The sequence below is a fragment of the Candoia aspera genome, chromosome 2, assembly GCF_035149785.1.
Source record: "Candoia aspera isolate rCanAsp1 chromosome 2, rCanAsp1.hap2, whole genome shotgun sequence".
Taxonomy (NCBI): Eukaryota; Metazoa; Chordata; class Lepidosauria; order Squamata; family Boidae; genus Candoia; species Candoia aspera.
Window position 1 is genome coordinate 169,127,650 of NC_086154.1, and position 23,474 is coordinate 169,151,123.

General features: G+C 42.0%; 1 protein-coding gene across 1 annotated transcript in view; it reads left to right on the forward strand.

The window, feature by feature from the left end:
• Positions 1–21,472, forward strand: part of FBXO10 (F-box protein 10) — a 33,311-nt gene extending 11,839 nt beyond the window's left edge. The window contains exons 4-11 of the mRNA XM_063294832.1: positions 2,390–2,539; positions 5,120–5,256; positions 11,774–11,844; positions 13,294–13,446; positions 15,297–15,572; positions 16,470–16,780; positions 18,951–19,132; positions 20,918–21,472. Of these exons, the coding sequence (XP_063150902.1) occupies positions 2,390–2,539; positions 5,120–5,256; positions 11,774–11,844; positions 13,294–13,446; positions 15,297–15,572; positions 16,470–16,780; positions 18,951–19,132; positions 20,918–21,095 (1,458 nt within the window). The 3' untranslated portion in view covers positions 21,096–21,472. The remainder of the gene's footprint in view (positions 1–2,389; positions 2,540–5,119; positions 5,257–11,773; positions 11,845–13,293; positions 13,447–15,296; positions 15,573–16,469; positions 16,781–18,950; positions 19,133–20,917) is intronic.
• The last annotated feature ends 2,002 nt before the right edge of the window (positions 21,473–23,474 follow it).

Sequence of the window (23,474 nt, forward strand, 5' to 3'; positions counted from 1 at the left end):
GATCCATCACAATCAAAGTTAAGATAGCTGTAAACACCTGTCAGTCTATTACTGTGCTAGGATATGGGCAGTATTTTCTGTTAATATGCCGGATTGCCAGGCTTAATATTCTAATCAGAGCTTGACCTCCATGCCAGGTTAGCAGTGAGTGACTAATAGGGAGAGGAGCACAGCCGCTTCCTTTTTCTTCCTGCATTTTAATTAACTGATTGGAAGGGGAGGCGAGCCATCTTTTTAAATGAGCAAATAAAGGAGTTTGTAATTTCATTATCAGCTTTGATATGCGCTGCTCGCTAAGGCAAGAATATTGCAATTTGTAGATTTGTTTCTTTACGCTTGTCAGGCAAGGGTTTAAAGGTTTATTGGACTGGAAAAGAATTACATGCATGCGTATTTAAACCACTTATTTGCTCAAATAAACCAGTGCCCAGATTTAATTTTTTTTTTCAGCTTTGCAGCCTGCGTAAATTAAATCTCGGGGCGATATGTATTTGCTTTCAACATCCTCTTGTTTTGTAAGCCAGTTGCCTCCAAACCATAAGCTCTTTGTCAGATAAAATAGTCCCAGCAAATAAATTACTAAGCGTCTACTACAGGCGAGGATTCCTACCATTTTTCTGCCCATATGACTGTACTACCTCTGCTGCTTTCCACTCAGCCTTCTAGGTGGGATAAGGCAGGTAATCATTTTGCATTTGGTTCATTTGATGACTCCTGATGCCCCCATTTGTCAGAACTGGAGCCAAATATCATGTTGGATTGGAAGCTATTGCTCTGTATTCAAAAACATATAATGCAGAGGCTGTCAAACTGGAGGTGCTCCCTCTGGAGTGTTATAAGCAACTTAGGGAAGGTGAAGATTTTAAAAAGCTGATCAAGCTTCTGCAGGCAAAGCAGGAGCGCTGTCAAAACTCACTCCCATTTTGGCTGGCCGAGAGTAAAGCCTGGAGCAAAGTTTGGAGCAGGTTTTGAGAGATGACTAACCCACTGGCCTAGCTGTCTGTCAAAACCGTTCACCAATCTCAGCCTTTTTATTACTTATTATTTAGTTGTATTCGTAGCAATCACACAGATTCGTTTTAGGGTACTGCAATCCTGTAAAGTGTGAGAACCTCTTAACATGATTCTGTTGTAGGAAAACCATTAGTTTATTAGTTATGGGATATCTGTATGCTTTTGAAAGAGTCCATCACATTTTCCTGGGTCTTGGGTGTTATAAACAGCAGTATGCTTTAAGTATTTTCTAAGGCAAGATGCATCTTCCTCTCTTTTTTGTAAAACACTTTTGTTATAGAATCAAGGATATCATGTCAGCATCAGAGGATTAGGTCTGTATATCAAAATAATATCAATAATAACTTCTATGTTGTTGTTGTTTCAGTCTGAAGCAATAAGCAAAATGGAATCAGCTGCTTCACTGCAGAGGTCAATATCGCTGAAGCCTGAACACTTACAGAGTTGCGACCTCTTTACAACATAATATCTCATGGTCACTAGATACTTGGTGGTAGATAAAATTTGTTGTTCTAAAATTTCTCCTGTTTTCAAGTTTAAGTTACCTCCTAGGGTATCCATGTGGAAGAGGATTAGTGAAGCAGTGTTTGTGGGTTTTGATCTTGTGGAGCTCCAGACAATGTTGAACTACAATTCCCAGCATTCCCTTCCATTAACCATGCTGGCTAGAGCTGCTTAGATATGAAGTTCAGCTCCCTGAATGGCAATTCAGTGACATACATTTCTCACCTCTGCTGTAACATAGGAGGCCTCCACCTGATAATGTAAACAAACCTGAATGAAATATTTTGTAGGCCAGTTGTGGGATTCTTGCCACCTTAACTTGTGTTTTGACTAACTTGATCAGTGATTGAGAAAACAGCAATTTGGCTGTGTGGTTGATCCATTTTCTAAGACTTTACTGTAGCCTTCTCCATTCTCACATTCTGAATTGTCAAGATGAACTGACTATTGATTTCCATAATCCTAGGCCAAAGCTTAGCTGAAAATTATAAAATGTGAATTTCACTATTTCTGGAGAGAACCAGATTGGGGAAGCCTGCTTTGTTTTGTTCCTAATTCTAACAATAACTTGAAAACAGTAGCAGAGACCTGCCTAATCTGAGTGTTCACAGTATCTTGTAAACATTACACAATACTGAGAAGTTAGCCTATTGCAGAGATGGAACTAATATAGAGAAAACTGACTGTCTTAAGAACATTTAATGGAAAACATCAGACCCTGTCAGAGTTATTGTAGAGGTGGCTGTATTTTGGTACTGAAAAGAGGGCTGAGTATATAACCCCCACGGTCCATTCTTGCACTATACTTGTTTGGCCTGCTTGCAACCTTTTCGGTGAATAAATCTAACTCATTCTGTCTTCCTCCTTTCAGATCGTCATGCTCAAGAATGACATTCACCACTGCAAGACCTCAGGGATATTTCTGCGCCTCGGTGCTGGTGGCTTGATCGCAGACAATAACATCCATTCCAATTGTGAAGCGGGGGTGGACATTCGGAAAGGAGCCAATCCTTTGATCCTGGTATTGATTTTGGTTTTATTTGAATGGGCATTGGATATTCATAGAGAAGAAGCAGCAGGTAAATCTCCTGCTACAGATCCCCCGCCTCCGGTCTTTCTCTTCCTGGGATCCCTGTTGGAAAAAGAAGCCTGTGTGAGGAGGAATGAAGAGGGGGAAGCGAAAGGTATTGGGAAAGGAGATTGACAGGCAGGGATTAACATTCTCCAACTTTTCACTTCTTCCATTCGTTCTTTGTCTGCAGCATAGGAGACAGTTTTTGGTTGAAGGCTTTTGCCTTATCTGAAAACCATTCATCCAGCATTGCATTTGGGCCATGTGGTGCTAAAATACTGAGTTTATAGTCCAGTTTATTAAAACATTCCTAGTGTAAAATACAGTACTGAGTTGACTATAAGTGGGTATTATGATGAATATGTCAAGGAGGAATCTTATCTAATCTAATCTAATCTAATCTAATCTTATCTAATCTTATCCAATCCAATCCAATCCAATCCAATCCAATCCAATCCAATCTAATCTAATCTAGTGTTCAACACTGTGGAGCTCTCTCTTGTACTATGCATGGCTGAATCATGGATTGTGACTCAAGGAAAGCAGATGGACCTTGTTCTACTGCTGGAAGGCAGCCTCATTTTTAGGAGGAGACAACCATTTATAAGAGTGTTGTAAATCCTGGTTGGGTTTGAAGCATCTCATGGTGATGCTCGGAAGCTGAACTGTCCCCTAGATCAGTAGTTCTGAACCAGAGGCCATATGGCCCCCTGGGGGCCCTAGGATATTTCAAGGGGGTCACAGGTGAAAAACATGTAATGGGGGGCCACGGCACATGCCGAGGGACCACAGAAAAGCAAAATGTATTATACTGCAAATACTGCCTTGTTAACTCCAGACAACACACCAGTTACTGTCCCATGTGCGTATGCAGTAATGGAACCTGGATAGGGGGACCACAGGAGAAAAACAAGGTCAGAAGGGGGCCACGGGTAAACAAAGGTTGGGAAATGCTGCCCTAAATCATCAATTCAGGATCTACCCAACATAAAAGTGGCGTGTGATCATGGGATCAGATAGGATGCATCTGATATTTAAGGACTAGAGGTGTATAAAACATTCCAAACTCCAGCAAATCAGGGCTTTTGACTGAAATGCTCCAACATTGTTCTGAATATCCTGACAGTATTTTGTGCTCAGAATAACTCTGTTTCAGCCTTGACACAATTGTGTTTTGAGGTTGAAACAGGTTCTTGGAGCTTGAGCCCAGACCGGTTGAAGCTTGAAACAGAATAGTGGGATCAGCTGTTTTGAACCCAGAACAGAGCCTTCCGAACTTGAAACAAAACATTTTGCACACCACTGTTAATGACTTGATTGGACATATGCTTTTACTCATGGGGCATGTGCAAGAAATTGTGATTTGATGCCTGACTAATCAACTTCTGATCCTTCTTAATATAGCAGACCCCAAACTGTTTAATATTGGGACGCGGTGGCGCTGCGGGTTAAACCGCTGAGCTGTCGATCGGAAGGTCGGCGGTTCGAAACCGCGCGGCGGGGTGAGCTCCCGTTGCTCGTCCCAGCTTCTGCACACCAAGCAGTTCGAAAACATGCAAATGTGAGTAGATTAATTGGTACCGCTTCGGCGGGAAGGTAACGGCGTTCCGTGAGTCATACTGGCCACATGACCCGGAAGTGTCCTATGGACAACGCCGGCTCCAAGGCTTTGAAACGGAGATGAGCACCGCCCCCTAGAGTCGGACACGACTGGACTTTACGTCAAGGGAAACCTTTACCTTTACCTAAACTGTTTAATAACTCCACCTACATTCACAGATTTCGCCTCCATTGCCCCTTATTCTTAAACTTTGAGGTAGATATCTGATTTTCTCCCTTGTGAATGTCGGTTCTCTCAGGGAGCTTGATTGCCAACTTATCAGGAACCAACACGTGCTGGGCTTGCTCATGTGCTTACAAAAATCAGCAGGTGACACTTTTCACAAATCAAGATAAAATATTTATTTATTTATCAAATTTTATCACTGCCCATCTCCCCCCAAGGGTTTATGATTATTTGCTAATGTCTGCTGTGAAGCTGCAGTTAACGACACAGTGGAGAAACTGGGAAGTAGCAAAGAGCTTGTTGATGAAACAGCTTCTGTCCTCTGTAAGTGTCCCCGATTTGGGAATTGCTAGACCGTATGATCTGTCAGCAGAGTAATAGCTGAGCAGTGGAGGCAAAGAATGAGAAATGATGGGCAAGGCATATGTTCTATTTCACGGGGTAATAGCTGAGAATAGTGACATGTTGACCAAGAAATTCTTTTTTTTTTCATTCAGTTGCTACTAAGTAGTTTGATGACAACTGAAATGTCAGGCTTTCTTCAGTAGGATCCAGAAGTGGGCATAGATTTTCTGAAATGAATAGCTTCTAGCTTTTAAGTATTTGAGTGCCTTGGCCTGAAAGCATGTTGACCTTCCTGCTTATGGTGCAAGTCCTTGATTTAGCGTGATGTACCTCACTCACTGTTTTTCTTGTCTTCTCCTTTCTTGTTTTTTTCCACCATGCGTAAAATAATATGGCAGTGTAATAAAATCCACAGTGGCCTTCGCTCTGGCATCGTTGCCCTTGGCAACGGAAAAGGCGTCATCCGTAGCAATCAAATCTATGGAAATAAGGAGGCTGGCATTTACATTCTGTATAATGGCAATCCTCTGGTAAGGTAGGTGTCTGAGCTGCAGCATTTTCTTGCTATCTTTGGGTGTCACTTCACTGATGAAACAGCTCTTCCTCCCATTGAAGAGCAGACTTTAAAGGTGCTGCTTTTTCTAAGAGCCCCGAGGAGACAATTGCATAATGCTTTGAGAGAGTGGCTTTCATTAAATGCCGTCAGTGATCCAACAGAAGCGTATCACAAAGTCCTCGGGGAGACATTTGAACATGAGGCGGCTTATTGTTGCCAAGCAAAGCCCAGGAAAGTGTGCCCCTCTAAATCTGACCAACTTAGTCCTGAAGAACAGCCTTCTCCAGCCTGGCAGCCCCCTGGTCTTTTGGATTACAACTCCCATTATCCCCAGCCAACTTTTTTTTAAGCACCTAGCTGGGAAAGGCAGATTTGCAAGATTTGCTGTTTCTTACTAGAGTTAAGTGATCCAGAACCACAGCCTTATGAAAAATGGGTGTGGTTTTTTTTTAATTTATAAAAAAGCACTTTGAGAACTCTTAATTTTTTTTTAAGTTTGGAAACTGAGTTGAGCCTCCACATCTTCAACACAGCAGTTCACACATTCTTTTAACCTGTGTCTAGTTTTGGCTTAGCATGATGTTTGATTTTATAAAGTATAGTTTAGGACTTAAAGGTGAACCTGGGCAATCTGGCTTGTTCATCAAATTGTTTAAAGCAAACTGTGGTTTACTGCAGGGTATAAACTGAGCCCTAAATCAAGCTTTATTCATTTCAGTAGCATATGTTTTGGATCATGTCCCAGTCTACCTTCTGCCCACCCTCCTCTCCAATATGCCCCAGTAGCTTTTCTAATGTATGGGGATCCCTTGGCAGGCAGCAGAAGACAGAATATTCACTCCCCTCCCCAACCCCCATCACTGCGGGTTGCACATTTTGCCTGTGAGCTGTATGGAGAGCATCCAAGAAGCCTTTTTCAACTGGTATGACTCTCACCTCATTGCCATCCCCACAGGAGCATTGTGTGAAGCACCTCGCAACCCTGAGACTACTCCATGGATTTAATTTCTGCCAGTGTGGGTGGGGAGTGCTATCATTTTGATATAAGTGCTAGCCTTCCAATTCAGATGGAGATAATCACAGACCTGTTTGGCAAAACAACAGCTGCAACCTAGTTAGGTTTAAGTGAGAGAATGGCTTATTCCACCATAATAGCTTGATTGACAAAAGGAACCAGTTTTTAAAAAAAACCTGCAAACTGTAAGAGTCGAGATCAAACTCTTTTCCAAAGCCAATGGGAAGCAGACCTGTCAAATGAGTATCAAGTTTCTAAATAGGCAGCTGCCCTCAAGTAGTGATAATAATGCAGGTAATCAGCCTGGAAGAAAGATGCATAAAAGAACCAGCATTTCAGAGTGGAGCCTTAATTTCCCTTCCTAGGTGCTGTGCCAACAGCAGCTGCAGCAGCCAAGAACTCACAAAAGTCTGTTGAAATCATCTATTGCTGTTGAAACAAAACAAGAGGCAGCCACATTGATGATTTAGTTAGTCTATTTCCACAAGGAAGAAGAGTTGTTGTGCCTGAGAAGGTATTGCTACACTAATTGTTCCCCACTGACTTGTATGTATTAAAAAAGATTCTCACTTGAGTCCATGCTCCTAACAATATTCCAAAGCACACTGGGCTTCATGGGGAGGCATTCTCAGAAATATAAGAAAATTGCGTTGGGAAGTTCTCATTTGTTTGGCCTTTACTGGCCTGACCTTCTGTCTGAAAGATTTTTTTTTTAATTAAAAGCATGGGAGAAATATCCCAGAGTATCTTTTGGTTCCCCATCCTACAATATGCAAATCATATTCTTTCCCCCACTTCTCCTGTAGTGTACAGAAATTGTGCTTTGATCCTGTTATAGCAAAGCGGGGGCTGGGGGACAATATAGAAAGCCTTGTTTCCTTTCAGATAGCAAGCAGAGAACCAATACAGTATCAGGATTAAGAAGGTGAAATTAGGAACCAGGTTCTGCCTGCATCTCATATTTCTGTGTACAAAATGTTTAGAATTTGAACTGTTTCAAATGTGAAAGATCCCATTTTGAGTTCAAAACTGGCCATTTCAATCACTTGAGAAGTGTTCTGAACTAAGAACATTCTCAAAACGATCAGAATGGCCTGTCCCAAATGCGGAAGAATTAATTTTACCCTCAAAGCCACTGTCTCAATCTTGACTTAGGGCATTTCAAACTGGAGACAGTTCAAATTCAAAACTTGTGCAGATCTGTCAGTAGCTGCATTCGCATTACATGCTAAGCCATCATATGATTTGCTGTGTTTAGATCTTAGTTTATAGATGTGGAAAATTCCATGATTTAGAATTGTAATCTAGAATTCTCTGAAACTTTCTATTCCCCTTCTGTTGAACTTCTGCCAGACTGTGCTATGCAGGGCAGAGTGGGGGACATTTGGCAATTTCTGGAAATAAATCCTCCAAACCCAACAAGGTCTGGGGTGTTGGAAGTCCCAGAAAATCAGCATGCCTCATTAGCATGTGGATGAGTTCATTCTAAGATGCAATTCTCTATGTGCTTCTGGAGGAAGCTGTTTGTTGGCCCTCCCATATTTCTTCAGTCCTTCCTCCTCCACCATCTGGGAAGGAATTATGCTGTTCCTGCTCCTTCCATCTTGGGGCCATTCAATGGGCCTAGAGTCAGGAGGTTCCCCCTTTCTGCATGCAGCCTTTAGCAGCAATAAGGGCTAAGGGTTAATTCAGTTTAGGGAAAAAAAGAAGAACAAGAATCATTTTCCTGAATGGATGTAACTGGACCAAATAAATGAGTAAGACCTTCTTTTTGCTTACTTTTGAACCTACTTTGTCTAAATGTGTAATTCTTTATGCTTGGGTGGGCTAAGTGTGTAAGATCAATTACCTATATTTCTCTAACGTGCTCATTAATGCTATTTTAGATAATATTCTTCTCTGTGCATGTCTTTTCACTGTATTAAGCTCTGCTCCATTCAGTGGTTCTAGCTGTCCACTAATGGCTTCATGGAGGAGATTTGGTGTAGTCCAGAGGGGAAATGAAACATTTCAGACTTCTTGGCTGCGCTGCTGAATTGGTTGAGTTTTGCACATCCACTGTTGTGGGAACCCAGCTAGTTGTTATTGGTTTAATAAATGATGGATAGTCACTGTTTCCCTCAGACTAACCTACCTCACAGAGTTGTGATTGTGAGGAACCATGTTTACTCATCTAAGTTCCTTGGGTAATGAATTGTATAAACAAATCTTCACATTAGAAGATAGCAAAAATGAAACAGTGGTTCTTTCTAGATTTAACTACTGACTGTGTCAATGATAGCTTCTTTGAATTTGCAATGTTGGCCTCTTTATGCAAGACTTATCTCAGCTGGTGTTTGTGAGGTGAAGGGCAGTGAATCATCAGTTCTCCTTTGACCTCTAGCTGAAAAATTCCATTCCAGGTTCATTTTTGCTGTGATTATATTTATTCCAGTCCTCCTGGGATTGCATATTCTACTTAACTTGGACTCTAGCCATTTTCACTCTGCTTGAAATGAACAGTTCATGCTTTTCCAGGTGGCTTTTTCACTTCTGGGGCGCCGTATTTATTATACCTGTTCCCATTGTGTTGTGTTATTTTGTCCTTTCTACACAGAGGAAATTGTTCTCACCAAACAGTACAGCCATTTTTCTTTTAAACACTGTAATTTGTCAGGAAAGCACATAGCTTTCCTGTGGCTGTTAAACTTTCCTAAGAACTCCAAGAACTCTTCCTGCATTGATTTATTTATCTTGGAGGTCCTGAGTCCCTGTCGCTCCAAAAACAAAGGAATATTGCAAAGGATGCTGGGGCTTGTTAGTTGTTTGCTCACTATGCTCAGAGTGGCAGCCAAAGTGACGCATCCTCTGATATATCTGATTCTGATATATTCTCCACCCCCCCCACCCCCAACACAGAACTTGAAAGTGCAAAGGAATGCTGCTAAGGGAAAGGCAAAGTTAATAAGCTTTGCAAAAATAGCAAGTTTCAGAAAGCCTGATTCAGAAATCACAGAGAACGGGGACAAGTAGAAGGTAGATTGGGAACTAGTGATAGATTTCTGGATGATTTGCAATAAATTAGCAAAGGTCTCTGACTTTGAGTACTTTAACAATGGCAGATAAAATGGAAACTTTTACAAATTGAAAACAGTAACTCCTAGGACCGACTTGGCTCAGACTGCTTATCTCTTGGCTTAGCATTCCTCACCTATAAAATGGGAAATTAATTGATTGCCTGATTCTAGTGCTGCCCTGCTGGATGCTTTGAAAGTTTTCTATTAGACTGTGTCACCCAGGATAACTCTGATGAACACCTGTATATACAATACATTGGGGTAGGCAACCTTTTGGGACCAGGACCATCTTTTGTGCATTGAGAGCATGAGGTGGGGGTACTGTCAGAATGGCCACCCAAAAAATGCCCATTATTGGAAGGAAAAATGTTAGTAGTAGTAATGTTTTTATTTGGTATGCAAATAAAATATCTAAGCAAAATAATAATCACAGTATTAACCAGTATCTACAAAATAACAGTATAATAATCAGTTTACAAATGCTGTCTAATCCCAGTGAATCCTAATCTAAACTGGTATCCAGTACTGCTACTGAAAAATTCCTCTAGCTTAATAAAAATGTTTTATAGGCCTTTTTATATCTCAGGAGATTGGACCCCAAATGTGATTCAAGGGGCCATCAATTGCGAAGAGTAGGACTAGAAGGGAAGAAGGACTAAAACGTGAGGCAGTGTCTATTAACTCCCCGAATGTTCACCTTAACATCCAGTGACATTCTAGGGCTCAAATGCATTGGTGCAAATAAAGATAATACTAAAAACTAATGCTGGCCTTCTTCCTATTTCATTTTTTTAAATTACATCTTTTTTTTTTAAGTCAAGTGGATCAAGGAGCTTGGCAAGCACCAGATGTCAGAACATAGTCTTGTCCTTGAATAGCACATTGCCTTCCCTGTCATAGTTCATGGGGTGCAGTATTTTTTAATCCACCAACTGATCAGCATCAGGCTTGGGTTACCATCCACAAACAGAAAAAGAGATCTCACAAGCCTAAAATCTGGTGATTTCTCTTGTATTGAAGACTATAAGGCAAGTGGGAAAAGATAGTGTAGTTGACCATGGTTTCCATAATGGGGTGGACTCCTGCTTCTTTCTTTTGGAGTTGGGAATGAGTCCGGCCTCTTACCTTGAGGCAGCTGTGGCTTTCAGCGTGAAGATGTCCTTGTGTTGTTTGGTGGCATTGCAGGTGGTTAAGTAGGAATGGAAAGGATTAAAAAAGGGCCATCCTGCATCATCCAGAATCACATCTCTGGGGTTGCAGCTGTAGTTCAATACTTTTTGACACCAAAAAATGACATCAAAGTATTTATTTATGGCAGGGGTCAGCAGGTCCTAAGGCCACATGGCTGCCCCTGAATCTCCCCCCTCTTTTTAAAATTTTTTTGCAGTCCCAGAGACCCTTTCAAGGAACTGAAGTAAATAAACCATGCAGTTTTGCAGTTAAGAAGCAGACACCCCAAAGTTTGCAGTAAGTTTGGCCGGCCTCATCACTTCTAAGTTTTCGAAGGTCCCTCAAGACCTAATTGTGCCAGCAGGCCTGGGGACCCCAGGAGACAGATGATCTAGTGAGGTGGCTCTATTATTAACATCCTTTCAGTTATTGTTTTCTTTTTCTGTTTTTAATGTTTTCTGATTTAATGTTTTAAAATTATCATTGTATAACGGTTTTAGATAATGATGGTTTACATATTTACTGTTTTATTGGCTTGTTGTACACTGCCCAGAGTCACCTTTGTGAGATGGGTGGCCATATAAATTTGATTATTGAATGAATGAATAAATAAGCAAGCAAGCATGCATTCAGTTTAATTTTTTAAATGTTTCTAGCATTTTGAAAACAAACAAAACAAGGGGAAAAAACCAGCTTCCCTTTTGAAAGCCAAGAAGAGCCCTTGGACATCTTGGCTTTTCCCTCCATGCTTGAGATCTTGCCCTCTTTGCATTATTGCCCCACACATTAATTGCAATCATTCCATGAGAAAACCATCTCAGCTTGACCTGCCTAAAAATCTGGTCCTATAAAAAGGCCTGTCCTAAGAAAAGAAAGAAACAGGTATAGGAAGGAGACAGGATCATCTTGTATTAATGACAGGTTTGTTTTAATAATAGTTTATTGAACAAGCCAGAGGGGCCTAATTCAGACAAAACACTAAACTATAAATCTTGATCATAAACCAGAATGGTAAACCATGCAAAGTGAAAGCCAAACCATGTCATGGAATAGTTCAGCATGTAAATGTAGGCAAAGACTGAAAAATGCAAACAAGCAAGCAAACAGGCTGCATTCACATGTCAGAGCAAAAGTCTGTGTTTTTGCTACTGCAACAGGTAAATCTCTTGATGGGGATAAACTAATGGGAAAATTGTGAGCAAATAACATGAATGAACTGTAAAAATTGGCTCTTCCTCCTTTCTTTCTGCTCCAGTGGGAACCATATATTCCAGGGTCTTGCTGCTGGCATAGCTGTGAATGAGAATGGAAGAGGCCAAATCACAGGTAGGAAAAGACAGTGTTTCATATTTGACGGGTGTTGAGTCTAATAAGATGTCACCCTGAAAGCACTGCATTCTAACCTGAATTGCTTCATTCTTTTTGAACCCACATCTTTTAAAATAAGTGCTTTCTGCAAAGTGTTCAAAGTATTTCACAAAAGATCTCTCTCTAAACCTTACACCAATCTTGCCAGGTAAGTAAGGGTTGTTTTCTCCTGTGGAAAACTGAAGTTGGGAGATAGTAACCTTTCTAAAACCATCTTCTGAGTTACTGGTTGAAAGGCTGCTTGATCCACCTATTTCCTAGCTCACAGGTGCTTCACTTCACTGCCTTTATTTTGAACAAAGACATGTTGTGGTCCTTTCTCTTGTCTGGTTGCCAGCTTCTATTTGTTGCTTCCTTCATGAACATTCAAGGCAGGAGAGGGCAACCTTTCCAGACAGCTTTGTACCCTGCCTAGGAAGCCACAGTAGGTATGACTGAAAACATCACAACAGGTCTGAACAGTTTAGCTCTACCTACTCACTCCAGTTCCAAAAGTAGCCAGGATTACTTTTTTTCTTGCTTGTTTTGTTTTATTTACATTTATTTATTTATTTATTTTAATTTTATTGGGGGCTGGGAATAGCAAACATTGCCCCCATAAGGACCATTTTTTCCTACCATCAGTCCAGGGTACAATGAAGCAAATAATATCAAGAGAAAATTCCCTTCCCTTCCCTTCCAACAGAAGAGATGGAAATGTGAAGATGGCAGAGTAGGCAGGACCAAAAGGCCTTTTTTGCTGGGGGAGGGGGGAATGAACAGTTTAAGATACTTATCCTGCTCCTGAAAATGCAAAAGGAGGAAAGAAAGTTTTCAGTCATACCTACTGTGGCTTCCTAGGCAGGGTACAAAGCTGTCTGGAAAGGTTGCCCTCTCCTGCCTTGAATGTTTACGAAGGAAGCAACAAATAGAAGCTGGCAACCAGACAAGACAAAGGACCACAACATGTCTTTGTTCAAAATAAAGGCAGTGAAGTGAAGCACCTGTCCAATAGTTTGAGAGGTCAGAGATTTTTAAAGAATGCAGGCATATATTAAGCCTTTGCAAGATTTAAAGAACCCCAACCCTCCCAAATGCCCTCTCCCAAATCCTGACATTTTAATTTCCCCCACTAGGAGAGGCCATGAGTGTTGGCAGGTTATACTTTTTGCAATCCTATTTTATGGTATTTCCCTGCTGGTCTTCTCTGGACTGTGGCTGCCACAGAGACAGCTTTGAAATGCACAGGCTATCCCATCTCTAGCACTCTTAAATAATAATAGTGCAGATTTGGCACAAAGGAGAATGGTGTTGAGTTGGCTTGATGGAATTTCCATCTAGGGCATCTTTAGGAATGAAATGCTGGATTCTCCTTGAAAATGGCCATTCAGCAAACCTTCATTGACTGCTTTTCTTATTGTACTTCAGAAAATGTCATCCGAGAAAACCAATGGGGAGGTGCTGACATCCGACGTGGGGGTGATCCTGTTCTCAGGAGTAACCTGATCTGCTGTGGATATTCAGATGGAGTGGTTGTCGGAGAACGGGGGAAAGGGCTTGTAGAAGGAAACACCATTTACGGTAAGCCTGTAATGTTCTAAATCTCCTTTTAAAATGAAACATGAGGTGTATTTGGAAAATAGTTTTTTTTTTAAATCAGTGCTATCTGGAACAATTTTAAGAGTGTCAATGTAAGTAGAATCTGGCCTAAGTATTTAGCTGTTGATTCTCCTGAAGAACATTAAGATCCAAAACAAACGCATTTTTAGAGTATCTAAATTGTGTGATAATTTGTGAATTTGGTGCATTTGTCACTTGGGCTATCTCTTTCTTCTGTTGCTTGTGGTGGAGATCATTGGCTGGAGTTTGGCATATGGACAGATGGAACTCATGCCTTTTTCCCATGGAGATTTCTCTTCCATATCTGCAGGGTTTCCAAACAAATTTTATGCATGGTACATTCCTTCCCATGCTCACATCTGCACCCCTTCCCCCTCTCCCAGTTTACCTATGCAATGATTTATGAGCTAGTTTCTCTGCACCATTTAGTCCCTTTGCATATGTTTTAAAGAGCCCATCACAAAGTTGATAGGTTTACTTGCCATTTCTGCACAGAGTTTGGGGTAGCCTATTCACTATAGAGATGAAGTTTTTGATGCTGTTCACCAGTGTTTCTCAACCTTGACAACTTTAGGATGTGTGGACTTCAACTCCCAGAATTTTGTAGCCCTTGCAAGAGGAAACTGGATAATGTAACTTTTGTTTAAGCTCAAGGCTCAGTAGAACCCTTGATGGAACTACCTCCATCCCATTCTTTGCTCAGTAAATCCCCCAGAGGTATGTTCAGGCTGGGATGAAAATAAAGGAGTTCAACTTTTTTGTCATTTTCACTTCTGCTATTATGGGACTGCTCAGGTCTTCCTGCAGAGATGGGCAAAATTTGTTTCACTATCACTGTTGCAGTGCTCCTAGATCTCAGAACTTGATGTTGCATAGCCAACCTTATTTATGTTTTTCCCTCTGAGCAGCAGTTGTGTAATGTCTGTTAATCTAACATCCAATAATGTTCCTCCAATAGAACCGAAATGTAACTGAATCAGATTAAAGGAGCAATGGGACAAGATGTTTGTGGCATCAGTGATACGAATTCATTCACTGAAAATTGAACTTGTTAAATTATTTCATCTGTATGATGTTCAAGCCTACTGTTGGGTCAAAATAGGACAAAGACCTCTGGTTTTTGATACCTGAATCCAGATTTAGAAAAGGGTGTCTTCCATTCTTGGACCTCAGATTTCCATCACTGAGGAGGTGCAGGAGACTTGAGGTGCAGGAGAGACTTGAGCTGTACCTGAGAGGCCCCAGAAATCCTAATTTGTTGACCAAGCAAGGGCAAAATGCCAAATTCCTTGTATCTATACCAGGCACAGCTAAACCAAGGGTCTCCAAACCAGCCTGACAATGACCAAAGGTGATGGCATAGATGTTCCAGTCTGCCTCATTTGGGCCCTGAAATTTGCTCCAGTGTATAGCCTTGGACCAAAGTACTGTTGAGGTTTTCCTACTAACGATTAAGACTGCTATTGTACCTAATCATTTTTGGCCCGGTGAAGAGGTTGTATTTGATTGTCTCCTCGCATGTGCTTCATGCAAATTGCCTGGGGGGAGGAAACCTGCCCGGACTTGTTCTTACTTCCTCTTTTTCTCTCTGCCGATATGTAGCAAGCCAGGAGAGCTAAGTCCTTTAAATATGTTTTGCTTTCTGTAAATAAATTATTTTTATAGATATGCCTGGTGTGTGTGACTTTTCTGATCTCTCCTGGGCTAAAGGCTTTCCCAGCATTCTGCCAACAAGTACTTCCCTATCCCAGCGCCAAATCTCTTACATAACATGATAGGAAACCTGATGAATGTACATGCTTCTCTTGTAGGTAATAAGGGCTGTGGTGTCTGGATAATGTCATCCAGCCTTCCCCATGTCACCAACAACCAAATTGGGCACAACAGCATCTATGGAATTGCAGTGTTTTGCCGCAAGGATGATGCTAATGATTATCTTGTGAACCAAGGAGGCAATGAGAATTTCAATGAAGAGGGAGAAGCAGCCAACTGGGAGAATGATCTGGAAAGTGAGGATGAACGCTTGACTTCCCGGCGACCCATCAGTGTGGCCCTTGTGGAGTCAAACAACATCAACCATAATGGAGGTGAGTCCTAGCAAAACTGGAAAACTAGTTTTGTTGGAAGGAAAGCTTGAAGGGGCCACCACTTAATAATTTGTGCGAAGTCCCTGCAGAAACGCAATAATATAGAGAGATGCCTTAATCCTTTCCAGAACTTTGTGTTAGCCATCCTGCTGTATGACCCCTGTGTGGATAGATACATGCTACTTTCTAGTAAACATTAGGGATTTTGTTTATTCCTTTTGATCCAGGTTTAGTCTAAGCTGGATATTAAATAATTTGCAATTATCATTTTACTTTCAAGACTAGATGAAGTTGGGGAAGATCCCATTTTAAGTTTCATGGGCCAACTTATGTAGGCATTTGGGCTGCAGTCTGAAATTGTGTGTATGTGTGTGCACATGCCAAGAATTGGTAAGGCACACCAAGGAGAAGATTGCACTGCTTGACTTCTTCAGTGAGCCTCAACTGGGAATGTGCCATTTTGATGGCTGAAAGGTGTGAATTGTAGTGGAGGCAGAGAGCTAAGCTGTAGACCGTGATGCTGATTCTACAGCATACAATAGGGATGATGATGACGATGATGACATACTCTTGCCTTGCTACTTTTTTAGCTCCCTGTTGTGCCTCTACCATGCTGCCCTATTACTGCCCCCAAATTACACTCAATAGCTGCCTGAAGTTCCTTGTTCCCCCAGTGATCTCACCCCCTGCAAAGCACAGCCATGGTTATCTTCTGCCATTTGGTACATTTGAATTTACTCTGTTTAACAAAGGCCAACCATCTATTTTAACTGTAGATATCAGCTAGGGAGCTTATTTAGATTGCATGCCGATGCCTATTTTGGCTTTCTCTCTCTTCTCATCCTGTTTTTGTTAAGAGAGTTAATTCTCCTCTGTTTCCCCCTCCTTTTTCCATAGCTGCTGGCCTGTATGTCAAAAGCAGCGAAGCTCTGAATATCATTGGAAATGCCATCCATGCCAACCGTGACTGCGGGGTGGCTGTGTTTCAAAGCTCGCAACTCACCCGGATAGCAAACAACAGCATTTCTTGCAATAGCCTTGGGGGAGTCCTGGTGGAAGCCGAGTGCCGGGTGGAAATCCGTGGCAATGGAATCTATGACAACAGCAGCCATGGAGTTACCTCCAAGGGCGATGGGGTCATCACTGAGAATGACATTCTAGGAAATCAGGGATGTGGCCTCAGACTGTTGCAGGCAGCTGACATGAAGGTGAGTGTTTAAAAAAAGAACAGGCTTACTCTTACGATTGCTAGTATCACCACCTCTGTCCAAAAAGGGATGCTCTCATTGTGAAGTTGGCAGGACTAAGGTGGGTGGCTGACTCAAAGTCCCTTTTTGAGGCTTCCCAGCTAAATTGGGAGTTATGTTCAGGTCTCTAGATCAGTGTTTCTCAACCTCGGCAACTTGAAGATGTGTGTACTTCAATTCCCAAAATTCTGGGCATTGAAGTCCACACAGCTTCAAGCTGCCAGGTTTGAAAAACACTGATCTAGATACTGCAATGCTTATTCTCCACTTCCATGAATAACATCAGTGAGAAACCTGAGGATGACTTGATGCCGCTGCTGCTTGTATTTTGGCAAGGATCCATTGCTTCCCCAAGAGAAGTTGCCAGCAAGTAAACATTTTGGATCACTCCTTGGAGGATTCTGCTGCTTTAGGGAGATTCTGCTGCTTTAGGGAGAAGTTTAGTATAGAACATTAGTGCCATGCTGGCACCAAGAAATAACAGGCACAAAGGAGGCAAAACCAGGGTTGGAGTCACTGCTTGCTGGAAGACAAAGTGCGTACGTTCTTCTGGGCTAACCCTTCCACCAAATGCACTGGCAATCCAGTCTTGCAGTCTTCCAGTTTGCAGGGCTGCAATGTAGCTTCCGTAGCCTTTTCTTCTAGCTCTCAGAGCCCCCTCCAACTGCATCAACGTAATCTGGCTGGTATAGTTTCCCCTCATGGAGAGGCAGGAAATGCAAAAAGTGGTATAAACCCTAAAAGAGTTAAGGAAAGATTCCCACTCCCTGCCATTAAAAATCAAAGAACGCCCCCACCCAGTAAAAAAAAAATGGAAAGGCCTGGTAATATCTATCTACATGACTTGCTTGGCATCATATCTCTCCCTCTCTAGCTTGCCCCCAGAATTAAGTGGAGCCATCAAACATTGCCCTCACTGAGGCATACTTGGCCAGGGATTCACACAGCCGGGAACTGTTGGCATGCGTGCCCGCTCCAGGAGGATAGATCAAGTGTGGAGACCTTGGTGCTCTCTGAGCTTGGTCGTTTGCTTGCAGACATTTCATTGCCAGACTAGGCAACTTCTTCAGTGCCCTGAAGATTGAGGACTGAGCACTTCAGATGTTGCCTAGTTGGGCAATGAAACATCTGCAAGCAAACAACCAAGCTCAGAGAGCACCAAGGACATCCTTGAGCTACAGAGATTCTCTTCTATTGATAGATCAAGTTTCAGGAATTCTGAGCTATTGGCTACAAGAGAGTACTGGGCCTCAAACCTGAACGTATAAATTTATACAGTAGTATGAAGGGAGGGAGGCAGGCACATACCTATGCAGAAGGAAAAGATGCCACCTTTCTCTCCCTCCATCCCCTAAGACTCCCAGTGGTTCAGGAAGCAATTCTCTGTGTCTTTCTGCTCTCCATTCCACATGCATCCAACTGGCATCTGGATATTTTGGTTTTGATTGATTCACAAGAGCTTATTCAAGTGTACCATCTAAATAGAGGACCACAATTGAGAGGAGCAGTTGTCACAGAGGAGAATTTGCTCACTGACAAAATAGCTGTGAGAGCAGGCATGGCCAGTCATGATATATGTGTTTTTCAGAAGGCAAACTGGTAAGAATGTTCCTTGTCACCATCATTACCTTCCTCCCAGGAACTCTATCAAATCCGATCTAATCTTTGCCTTTCTGGGAGGGACTTCCAGTGGACTGAGCTGCAGCCACCTACCTTTTATTTTCTAAGAATGTGTTATGAGACAGAAGCTATATTATGGGGACAGAAGCAGCATGGGAAATGAAGATGATGTGGGAGGCTGATTTTTGGCTTCTCAGCATGCCAGCTGGTAACATTAAAAGACAGGCAGGGCAATGGCAGATGCTGTGAGATATGTCCCTGTGTACCTTGGCCAATAGATAAAGGCCCCAGTCTTTAGGGCATGAAGATGGAAAGCGCTCAATTAAAAGTTTGCTGGTGATGCTCAAACTTCTTCAATATGCCTTACGTGCTCCTATGTATATCCCTTAAGAATACAGAAAACCACCCATTCTTTAAATGGCAGTGGTGCTCTTCCAAATTTGATAGCCAATTGATCCCTCATATTCGCTGTGAAAAGGAATGACATTTTATTGTCCTGCATGCACTCCAGGTAACCAAGAACAGAATCCACTCCTTTCGAAGTTACGGGATTGAGATGCTTGATCAGACCAAGGCTTTAGTACAAGATAACTTGATTTTTCAAGGAAAGAGCAAAAAGACAATTTTACAACAAGTGTCCAGCACGGAAGATTGTGTCATTCAGAATAATAAGCTCCTTGCTTTCAGAAAAAAGTAAGTCTGGTCGTTCTTCAGCAACTTCAGTAAATGAAAACCTCTGCCAATGGTAGTTCTAGATTGGGGATTAATGGATTTAATTGTCATGATGGTATCCCGGAACTCTTGAGAGTTGTGGTTTGTTTCTTTATTGAATAGGATTTGCAACCCACTCCAATCCCAAAGGACCCTAGTAGCACACTGGGACATATGGAATACAGGTAGTCCTCACTTACCGACCACTCGCTCAGCAACCATTTGAAGTTGCGATGGCACTAAGCGAATGGTACTTACTGCCTCAAAGCTCTGGCTGTTGCACCACCCCCACAGTCACATGATTGCGATTTGGGTGCTTGGCAACCAGCTCACGCTTACAATGGTTGCAGTGCCCTGTGGTCACGTGATCGTCATTTGTGCCCTTTCCTCCAGCTTCCCACAACCAAAGTCAATGGGGAAGCCAGCAGGAAAGGCCACAAGTTGCTCTGGTAACTCCCCCCAGCCTGTCTGCGCTCAAGAGCGCCGCACCATTCATTCACCAGCCTCCTTGTGTGGTGCTGCAGCACCCCCTTCCCCTGGCCTCCCCAACTCATGCATGGCCTGCGCCAGGCCTCCCAGGGCCTCCCCCAGCCTCCCCCATCACCCCCGCAACACCCCCCCATGGCACCCTGCACTCCTTACCTTGGACTCCCGCCTCTTCCTGCTTAATGACCCATGCATCTTGGGGTTACAATGGCAACCAGAATTGCTGGTGCTAAGCAATGCGGTCACGTGATGTCGCCCTTTACGACCATATCACTTAGCTACGGCAATCCCAGTCCCAACTGCCATTGTAACCTGAGGACTACCTGTACATTTATAATATCAAAACCAAAAACAATTTTAAAAACTCCCAAGTAAAAAAGTGAAATAAAACTAACCACTTCTAATGAACCTCTGTCATCTCTAAGACAGCACTCCCCAATATGATCCCATCAGATGTGCAAGAGAAGGACGATCTTTTTAAGTCTCCCAGATCCAGGGCCAATGAAGCAGGGTCAAGTCAGGAAGCTTCTTACGGATTTTGACAGTTTAATTTGCAGATAGGAGATGATGTTCATGAGAGTTCTACTGGGGTGATAGTGGGAATCTCTCTGCACAGAAGACAAATGGTATATCATTAGGAGGACAAGTTGAATGCTTCTCCTTGACTTGTTGTTGTTGTTGTTGTTATTATTATTATTTTAATGGATAGAGTTCCTTCCCCCTTCCTTCTTACACTAGGGTGGTGGTCAGTATTTTGTTATCCATCAGTGTGCAGCTAGATCAAAGAGAAAGAAAAAAACTTATGGGTTTTCAGCTCTTTTTTTGCTTTTCAAAGTAGAGATTCTAAGAAAGCAATAACAAATAGTTAGAATTATAAGCACTGTATCCTAAGATAGTTAGCAGACATAATAGGATTCAACAGCCTGTTGCATAGCAAGTGTCAAAAAGATGGTAATTCCATCATTGGAGCTGAACACCAACTGAGAGCAGCTCTTGCCTCTTTTAGAAAGGCAAGTTCAGACTTTGCAAAGTATCAGTCTTGCCAAAGCAATATTTATTTAGTTAGGTGTGCATTATTATCTCACCTAGTGACTTCAACCAACATTGGCTGGTGATGAGAATTGTAATCCAATACGTCTCAAACTCACTGAGCTGACAAAGTTTGAGCCACGAAATGACGGTTGCTCCTTGACATAGGTTTCCTTGAATACAGTCCAACTATATTTCCTGTACCATATTAGGAAGCAGCAATGACTGGGGCATTTCTATTCATTCTTCCAGGTCTGATGTTGCTTGGACCTTAGAGAACCCTCCTGCCAGGCCTCACATAGAAGGATCTTCTCGAGGGGTGTCAACAGCTGGAAGCAGCCAGAAAGGATCAAATGTGACAGCAAGGATAGCTGCTAGAGTGGATAGGGGTTGTCATAACAATGGTAGTATCTTTTGCACTATTCTGTGATGGTTTGCTCACTTCCCTCCATTTTCTTGATTATGTTCACTGCAAAATTGAACAAATTCACATCCAACTGTCTTTCGGTTGACTGGCTAGCATTGTGGGCACTTACAGGTTACGGGAATGTGAATGGACATGGAACTGTGGCTAGCTGCAACCTTGTCCAGCTGGCTTTGCCCCATTGAGTATCTTGGGAGCTTGCCTCTGCTTTCACACCTGCATCCTTGCACCAGGTCCAAGTTCATTCCTTAGGAAGCTGTGTTTTTCTGGCATCAAAAGGCCTCTTGCTCTTGTGCCTGTTTGTCCCTTTCCTTCGTCGACCTGATTATTTGGAATTACTTCTGACTAAGGGAGGGGATTGGCCTAATAACTGTGCTACCACAAAGGCATTTCATGGTCATCCACCTGCACTTTCTCCCGCTAACAGCTTTCAAAAAGGAGTAGTTTCAACGGCGAGGGAGAGGGAGGCTGTCTTCTATGTGAGAAGTTAAATCCCCAGAGGCTTTGTTACCTTACTTCCCCTCAGTTTCAGCTAAAGCCTTTCACAAAAGCTAAGTGGTTCAAAGTGTGGGTGGTGTGCAGAGGCAAGCAATCTTATCAGGACTTGTATCCCTTCTGACAAATACATTATTTGTTACTTACGTAATGTGTAGGTGAGGGGTGGGTGGGGAATCATTTAAACTTATGCTTTTACCGATTTGTCAAAAAGCCACTTGGTTTAATATCACTGAAATGCTGGATGTCTAGACCTATTATTGGTCTGCTTGGCACCAGTGCCTTGACATAGCTTGAAATTATCTCCCTTTTATTCCAGCAACAAGAGTTGCTTTCTTCTCTGCTGAAAGAAGCCCAGTTTTGGCTGTTGTGTATGATTGCTTTCTCCCATCCGGTGCCCTCTAGATGAGATGAACAGATCAGCCCAAAGCAGCATGTGTTTGCAATGATAGGAGTTGTCATCCAATACACACGGAGGGCTCCCATATAATTTATCTAGAAATACATCGCATTGAAAATAGCAGAGCTGACTCACAAGTAGACAGATACAAGCATTGGTTAAGTTTCTAGAGTGTTAGATCAGGAGCATGGCAAAATGTGTGTGTGCAAAGTCACATAAAGCAGAGATAAGTTAGAGCTCTGTCAAAATACAGTAGAGTGATTTTTTTTAGAAGAAAATAAGATCCCTCAAAACTGTTTTATTGAGTTTTCAGCAAAGGAGTAGAGTAACTTGTGCACTGCAGAAGACCTTTCCAGGAAAGCTGTAGTAACATTAATTCATTCATACCAGTGTTGCCATAATATGGTAATGTTGGATTTAAAATAATGTCTAGAAGCAGCTTTCAGTAACTTCAGTAGTGGCTGCTCAGAATTTGAACATAGTTTTATACAGGAGTAGCAAACTGAAAAGTATGCTGTGCCTTTGTAAGCACCTGAATATGTATCAATTTTCAAGAAATTTTCCTGGGCAAAGTTTTTATTGGAACTTGCTGGTCTAGACTGTGGGTGGTTGTCTTTTTTCAACCTAATGTCTTAGGGGAAATAAGATATGGTAACTCAGCAAGTTGATTTATTTCTTGAGTTTTTAATGAAATTCCTGAAGATGGGTAATGGAGGGTATTTTCAAGGGACCAAAGTAGACTAGCGTTATCATTTTTCCTTTACTTCACAGAGCTTCTACATGTTTAACAATTATGTGGCAAGGAATAATGTAGTAGGTAAAAATCTCAGGACTTTGAAGAAGGAGGTTTGTGTCTACCATACAACTGTAACTAAAACAGTGTTTAAGATGAAAAGGGTGTGATTGCTGCTCTAGTAATGCTGTACAGGTTGTATGTATTATTGAGTGAACATGTTATAGTCACTTGCTTTATCAGCTCTGGTTTGGGGAGAAAGAAGGACAGAGAATTATAGGACATAAACTGAAAAAAAATACTCCATTGACTTTATCTCTTCAGAGGAGACTGTGAAGCTAACTCTGTCAATCTGAGGCCTAGACAACTCTGTCAATCTGAGGCCTAGACAAGTCTAATGTAGTACGCCTGCCACTAAGCTGCAGGAGTAGCATGGAAATTTACCTAGATCTCAGCTGATAAGCTCTAATTGATCTCTGGAAGAACAATGGTCAGGAGGACTTGATTAGGAGACAACAGCATTTTTGTACATTCGGTTACATCTTATCATCTGTTGGCAGAATATGGAACAGTGCTCTTGAGATAACCAACAGACCATAATAATACACATTTGTAAATGTGAGTTTGAATGGGGCATAGGATTTTGCCTTACACAAAATTATAGGAAACCAAGTCCTGTTCACTCCAGTCATAGCATCTTGTGCAGGATCGTAGGCTACTTTATCCCTTTTCAAAATGAAGACGCCAGAGGCTGAAC